The 7962-nt window shown below is 42.3% G+C and overlaps 1 protein-coding gene across 15 annotated transcripts in view; it reads left to right on the top strand.

The window, feature by feature from the left end:
* Positions 1-7962, top strand: part of phldb1b (pleckstrin homology-like domain, family B, member 1b) — a 394940-nt gene that overhangs the window by 148684 nt on the left and 238294 nt on the right. For all 15 annotated transcript variants that reach the window (XR_009509084.1, XR_009509085.1, XM_059956924.1 and 12 more), the window contains exon 2: positions 7748-7846. Coding sequence is in view for 13 of the 15 variants with exons in the window: in XM_059956924.1 (XP_059812907.1) it covers positions 7748-7846 (99 nt within the window). In the remaining 2 variants the exon portion in view is untranslated. The remainder of the gene's footprint in view (positions 1-7747; positions 7847-7962) is intronic.

Genomic DNA, 7962 nt, shown 5'->3' with positions numbered 1-7962 from the left:
GGATTTACGATGGTCCAGAGGTATGTCAGGACCAGTCTTTCCAATGATTTCTTAACATGTGAGGTCAGAGCCACTGGTCTGTAGTCACTGGGCATGGTGGGACTGTCTTCTTGGGTACTGGAACGAGGCTGGGTGTTTTCCACAGCACAGGGACCCTTTCTGGGCTCATGGTCAGATTAAGGATGTATTGAAAGGCTGCACCCAGCTGAGTAGCACACACCTTGAGTACCCTCCGGCTGATGCCATCCGGGCACAGAACCTTGCCTGGGTGAAGTCTGCTGAGCTCTCTCCTTCCCTGATCGTCCATGTGTCTGTGGCCGTTGGCTCTCCGGTGTCCTTGGAGAGAGATGGAGGGTAAGGGGTAAGAGGGGCGGAGCTGGTGTGGGTGGGTTGTAGAGTGGTAAACAGAAGCCTCATCAAACCTATTTAAGTCATCGGCCCTGTCCCCCGTCCCATTAAATCACCTGGTCTTTTGTCTTTTTGTACCCTGTGATCATTTTCATACCACTCCACACATCCTTTGTGTTGTTCTGCTTAATATAACTCAGTTTTTATCTCTACATTTATTTATCATGTATTTTATTGAACTGCAGCCGTAAAGTTAACAAATCTTACAACATATGCCAGTGATATTAAATCTGATTTTGATTCTGATGATCACTCTTTCATTTGCCTGGGCCCTTAGCTCTGGAAAATTCCTGTTTCTCTCCCTATCTCTTTGTTAAACATTTATTCTCCTACAGATTTCTCAAGAATGGTGTCAACTTTTATCTGTGGAACTCTTCAGAATGTTTTATGTTCAGATCCTCTGTAGGTCTATTGCTGTTGAATAGAATTGCAATCCAAGCATTCCACAGTTCATTTGATAAGATTTTGTTATCAAGTGGGAACTTGTTTTTCCGACATCTGTCTGTCCTGATATTAACTAATCTCCGTCACAATCTACTTAAAATGTTTTTCAGACTGTTTTCAGTTTGCCCTCAGATTTTGCTGGGTTTGGAGTTCTTGCAGTCTCAGACCTCTCGAGTTCAAATGTGGTTTGAAGCTCCCATAATTGTAACAGAGTCATAGAAACCACAACACAGAAACAGGCCCTTTGGCCTATCTGGTCCACGCCAAAGTATTAATCTGCCTGGCTGTATCAACCTGCACCTGGGCTATAGCCTTACATGCCCCTCCCGTCCATGTATTTATCCAAATCTCTCTTAAATGTTGAAATTGAATCCGCATTCACCATTTTCGCTGGCAGTTCCTTCCACACTCACACTTACACTTCGCTCTGAGTAAAAAAGTTCCCCCTCATGTTCCCCTTAAATATTTGTCCTTTCACCCTTAACCCATGACCTCTAGTTCTAGTCTCACCAAACCTGAGTGGAAAAAGCCTGCTTGTATAAGTGCTTACAAATGTGCAAATAGTCTGAAGTCTAGATTCAAGTGTTTCAAAGTGGAAACTTTAATTCCTTTGTCTGTATAGTGTACATCTGCCACTAATCCCATCCTGAGGCTGTTAGGGGAGTTTGCAGCTATTCTCCGGTACCTTTCCCAAGTGACCATTCTTTCTATATCAACTTCAATGGGTGCAGGCTGTTCATCACGAGGAGACTGGAGCTGAGACCAGCTCGATGTCTCCCGTTGTCAACACACCCACTCTTGTACTGCATTTCCTGCACCGTTTCCTGTCTCCTGAAAGAGGAGCGAGCAGGCAATTGGTGCACTATCAAAGGTGTCATCTTATGAACAGGATGTGAGGCTAAGATCTTTTTCGCATGCAGCACGGTCGCATTACCGCCATCTGCAAGGAGCTTGTATGTTCTACTCATAACTCTGTGGGCTTCCTGCTGATGCTCCAGTTTCCTCCTGGAGAAAACCGAAATATACACATAGGGTTAGTGAGTTATAAGCATGCTATGTTGGTGCTAGAAGTGTGATGACACTTGCAGCATAATAATACAATTTGACACAATGTATTACACTGTATATTTTGATGTGCTTACAACAGATAAAGCCAATAATGAATATTTTATTAGAGTTGTGGACGATATCAGAGGCACAATCTTGAAAAAGTTTCCTGCAGTTATTTCTCAGCCACCACTCTGATTATCTGACCGCTTATCTTGTTGCTGTTTGTGAAATCTTGCTGGTCACAAATTGACTAACACCTTGCAAGAGCTCTGAGACCAAAATGTTTCACACTGAGGGATTTCTGATACAAGGGTTGATAGATGAAGTTGGGTTTATTATCTTTGGAGTATAGAGAAGAGTTTTAATAAAGATACACAAGACAATCCAAAACTTAGAACTGGGAGTGTAAATGGGAAATCTGTTGAATCTATAGTTGATTTATAGATAGTTAATTTATACGTATATTTGGAGAGCCAAGGGAATATGAGCAAAGGCAGATGTAAGTAGTTAGGTTAAAGGTCAGCCAATCAGTTTGGCCTTAGAGATGGTAAAGAGAAAGAAACCATTCCCTTTAGCAGATGGTGCAAAGAACAAGAGACAGAGACACAAATGTAGAGTGATGGACAAAAGGCATCGGGGGAGGAGGGGGAGGGGAAGCTATGACCTGGAACTCACACCTGTCAGAGACAGAGGAAATTGTGTAGGCACCTGTGGGGAGTGGGGAGGGTAAGTGCCAAGCTATGAAGAAAGAACAGGGATATTGACAGGATGACAGCAATCTGACACAGACTTGATGGGCCAAATGTCCTCCTTTCCTGCCATGATGACATCTGATTCCAAGCTAATGATGTCAGCGAAGAACAAATTCTTCCTTCATACTTTTAAGTAATGGATTCTCAGTGCAGCTTATTTGTTCGATGAGTTATAGACATTTTAGAGGATTACAGCCAAATAATTGAATTAACAACAAGTCTGACTGTGAACTGATTGGAAGAGTTTGGCAGAAGCTCTGCTTTGCCCCTTGCACCCTGCCTTCACCCCAGTGGTCCCTCATGACCCTGCTGATAATTGCCTCCATTATCCAGTCCCTCATTAGAACCATTGTAGCGATTGTTTACTGTAACATTGCTGTTGTGTTGCCACGGCAGCTGAGCTCGGCAGCACACTGTCATCATTTCCCCGACAACCCCCAAGCATCACACTCACACCGCCTCCCCACGGCGGAACACTGCCAGGAGTGGGGGTGGTGATTTGAGTAGGGACACAGCTGTGATTGAAATGCTGATTGTCGGGAGGATTTCTTTTCCATTCTTCTGGTTTTGTTCTTCTGCTCAAGACGGGCAGCTGGGCTGGAGCATTTTGGTTATTTGATTTAAATAGGAAAGCATTAAACAGGGGTGGCTTGTTAATGACTCAAAACTCCATCTGACCACAGAGGAAGGTGGGCGGAGTGTGTGAATGGGCCTCAGCTGAGTTAATACAATTTTTTTAACCCTCAAACTGCTTTGGCTGTTGGCTTTGAATTCTTTGCCACCAGGACCCATATAGCCATAGAACACAACAACACCTTTAACCCTTTCCTGTCCATGTACCTGTCTAAATATCTTTTCAACGTTATAAATGTACTCACCTCTGCCACTTACTCCAGCAGTACGTTCCATATACTCATCATCCTTGCTAGTCCACTGTGCCAGAGGTACAGGAAACTTCAGACCCGCACTGTGAGGCTCTGAACTTCACTCACCTCAACTGTCTCCACAACCTACGGACTCACCTTCAAGGACTCTACAACTCATGTTCTCAGTTTCCTTTATTTATTTTATGATTATTTGCATGATTTCTCTTCTCTTGCACATTGGTTGTTTGTCAATCTTTGTTACGTATAGTTTTTCATAAATTCTAAATTCTTTATTTCCCTGTAAATGTCAGCAAGAAAATGAACCTCAAGGTAGCATATGGTGACATACACGGTATGTAATTTGATAATAAATTTACTTTGAAATTTGAACTTTGATCCTCCACAATTCAAACCTTTGGAATCCTTCAAGACGTTTGAAATCTTTATTAAAATATTCCTCAACCTTCCCTGTACCAGTAGGCTGGAGCAATTTGATTTGAACAAATGTGTCCATTTTAGGTTACCCTAAAGAGGAGAAAGAGTAAATTGGTAGAGGGGTGAGCATGGTATTTCAATCAGATACAGCAGAAGGTGGGAGAGGAAGAGAGAGCAGGAGTGGGAGCAGTGGCCATAGGAAAAGTGACAAGGTTCGAGAAGTATTTCCTTCTTTAGGTGGAAGCACTTGACTGGAGGTACATTTTAAGTGAGGAGAGTAGGGTGAATTTAATCTAAACGCAGTAAGGGGGGAAATGAAAGCAAAATTTGCTGGAGCATCTCAGCAGGTCACCTAGCAGCTGATGCCTGCAAGTCTGCGGGAGACCCGGAGGCCTGCGTGTGTGTGTATGTGTGCGTGGGTGGGTGGGAGGGAGGAATGAGGCTTGTTTTGCTCATGTCGGTTTGTTGCTGTTGATCTGTTGTTGTTGCTTGTGTTGTTCTGCTGAACACTGTGGGCATGCTGCTTCGGTGCCAGAATGTATGGCGACTCTTGCAGGCTGCCCCCAGCACACCCTTGTGTTGTATTGGTAAGGCAGGCAACACATTTCACTGTATGTTTCAAATAAATTAATCTGAAAGATGGGAAGTAAAACAGTTAATGCTTCAGAAGCAGCAATCAATCTCTGTAGCTGTTACACTTTTATTCTACGTTCAGTCATTGTTTTACCTTGTTCTACCTCAATGTACTTGTAATGATTTGATCTTTAAGAATATTACGCAAGACGTTTTTCACTGTATTTCCATACATGTGACAATAAGAAACCTTTTTTCAATTTCAATTCCATTTCTAGTCTGCTGGAGGATTTCAGGAGGTTGAGCTGTATCTGTGGAGACAGAAGGAATTGTTGATCTATTGACTCAAACTACTGCAATGAAACATCAACAATTCCTTTCCTCCCACAGATGCTCTTTGATCCATTGAGTTCCTCCAGCAGAATGTTTTTTTTTGCAACAGATTCCAGCATCTAGAGTTTCTTATATGGGTAGTTCTTGCTTCGTGTCTGGGATTCTTCATCAGAACTGAATAGGTCCGAAGGGGTAAAGTTACCAATCCTTTCATTACTTGCTGAAGTACTTCTATATCTGATGGTGTGACCTCTTTGTCAATCTAGAACTTGCCATAGGAGGCTCACATTCTGAGAAAAGCCTCTTAATCCAGAAAACACACCAATCCAGATGTACAAACGTAACACACACAAAGTACTGGAGGAACTCAGCAGGTCAAACAGCATCTATGGAGGGAATTGAACAGTCGATGTTTCAGGCAGAGACCCTTCATTAATCTTTATGTATTATGCAAGCTTTCCAGCATCTGCAGAATCTCTTAAGCCCTGATGTATAAATGCCCATTAATTGCCCCACAATCTGCATAGATCCATAAAGAAGGAGCAACATGTGAACTCATTTTTATATCCTTGGCTCATTTCAATCCAGAGATTGCTTATGAAGAGGTACAACATGACAGTGAAAGGAAGTTTAGAACATAGAACAATATAGCACGGTACAGGCCCCCTGGCCCACGATGTTGTGCCAGCCCCTTAGTCTACTATAAGATCAATTTAACCCTTCCCTCCCACGTTGTCCCCATTTTCCTTTCATCCATATGTCTATCTAAGAGTCTCTTAAATATCTGTAAAATATCTGCCTCTACCTCCATCCCTGGTAGTATGTTCCACACCTATCACTCTTTATATATAAAAACCTACCTTTGACATCCCCCCCCCCCCATACTTTGCTCCAAACACCGCAAAATTATTAAGAAGTGTTGGAGTCAAAGGGAATCTGCAGTATGCATTCATAGATATTTAAAAGGAGTGGGAGAGTTCAATGCAATGAGTTAAAAGGCAGATATGTTATTTGTTAAGACAGAGTGGAAAAGGAGGAAAGTACTGTTGAAATGATTACAACTGCAGTTAGACCACAGCTTGAGTAGACTGGTCACCACAAGATGTGATTGCACTAGAAAGTGTCCAAAGAGGATTTACTAAGATGATGCCAGGGCTGGGAAACTGTAGCTATCGGGAAGGACTGGATGAGCTAGGGTTGCTTTATTTGGAATAAGCGAGAATACATGGGAATTTAATTGAGATGATAAAATCTATGAGGGAGCCACATAAAATAAATATAAAGGATCTACTTTGCTTTGCAGATGGGTAAAAAAAACAAGAGAGTAGCTGTTCAAAGCTTTAGAAGAAAGATGAAAAGATTTCCTTTCACAAAGGAGGGTGCTTCACATGGTGGTAGAGACAGAAACATTATCAAAGTGTATTAGAGGCACTGCAGTTTGCAGACCAAGTGGTTTACAATCAGAATCAGGTTTATTATCACTGCCTTATATGATGAGAAATTTATTGTTTTAAGGTAGCACTACAGTGCAAAGACATACTGTAGAACTACCATAAATTACAAAATAAATAAATAGTGCAGAGAGCAGGAATGATGAGGTAGTACTTGTCAACTGTTCAGAAACCTGGTGGCAGAGAGAGGAAGCTGCTTCTGAGTTGTTGAGTCTGGTTCTTCAAACTCCAGTGCCTCCTCCCTGATGGTAGTACTGAGATGGTGAAGGACTTTACTGATGGATGCCCCAGATGGCGAGGGTCCTTATGATAGATGCTGTTTTCTTGAAGGTCCTTAGTGGTTGGGCGGGTTGTCCCTGTGACGGAACTGAATGATACTACAAACCTCTGTGATCCTGTGAATTGGAGTCTCCATACCAGGCGGTGATGCAACCGGTCAGAATGCTCTCCACTGCACATCTGTAGAAAGTTGCAAGTGTCTTTGGTGACGTACCAAATCTCCTGAAACTCTCAATGAAGTAGAGCTGCGAGCATGCCTTCTTTGTGACTTTATCAATGTGCTATGTATATCTCCTCATTGCCATCTGAGGTTTTACCAATAATAGTTATGAGACGCCATCTGAGCAGCGCTTAGCACACGATCATGACTGTAGACCAGAGGGTTAAGCACACAGCTTTGAGGTCTGCCTGTGTTATTTGTCAATGAGAAGATGTTAATCAGTGTATACTGACTGTGGTTTCCCAATGAGGAAATTGTGGATCCAGTTTCAGAGGGGGGGTACAGAGGCCCAGGTTTAGAAGCTTGGTGAATAATACAGAGAGATATTGGTATTGAACATCAAGGAGTAATTGATAAACAGCAGTCTCACTGATTTGTTATTGTCTATGTGGTCCAAAGCCGAGTGGAGAGCCAGTGAGATTGCATCTGCCGTAAACGTGTTGTGGCAGTCGAATTGCAGCAAGCCAGATCCTTGCTCCGGCAAGTGTTAATTCTAGTCATGACCAACCTCTGGAAGCACTTCATCACAAGTAGATATTAGTTCTACCAGTTGATAGACGGTGTGGCAGCTGACCGCGCTGTCACTGGGCACAAGTATGATTGCTGCCCTTTTGAAGGTGAAGGTGAAGGCACTTTATTGACTGGCACTAACCTCATGCTCCCAATGTGTGTTCTCATCTGTGAATTTTCCATGATTCTGTGGAATCTATATGTCAATCCAAAAGGCAGTTGAAGCAGATTCAAGAATAATTTTTATAACTACCCGAAAATGAGGAAAAATTACAGAGCTGTTTGGAAAGTTAAACAGAATGGGACTAACTGAACTGTTCTTTCAAAGAACTGAGACAAAGGACAAAATGGTTTTCTCTATTAGATGCTAGGGCATAAGTAATCTGAAATTAAGAGTTTTTTTTTCTCTCTCTCTCCTAATCTCAGGATATCCAGGAGTGTGAAAGTGCAATTGTGAATGACATCATGGACAAGAAAAACAGAAATACTCCAGACCAAATGAAAAAAACACAGAAAACCATTCAGGTAACATATTGGATCAAAAGAGTTTGAACGTTTATGTCTGGAGAGTATTAGCAGCACCTTTTATTGACTTATTGGTCAATTTTAGGACATTCCAAGACATTGCAGATGCTAATTTG

This window comes from Hypanus sabinus, chromosome X2, assembly GCF_030144855.1.
Source record: "Hypanus sabinus isolate sHypSab1 chromosome X2, sHypSab1.hap1, whole genome shotgun sequence".
Classification (NCBI taxonomy): domain Eukaryota; kingdom Metazoa; phylum Chordata; class Chondrichthyes; order Myliobatiformes; family Dasyatidae; genus Hypanus; species Hypanus sabinus.
The sequence above is the reverse complement of the archived record's forward strand: the minus strand, read 5'-3'. Positions and strand labels throughout refer to the sequence as shown.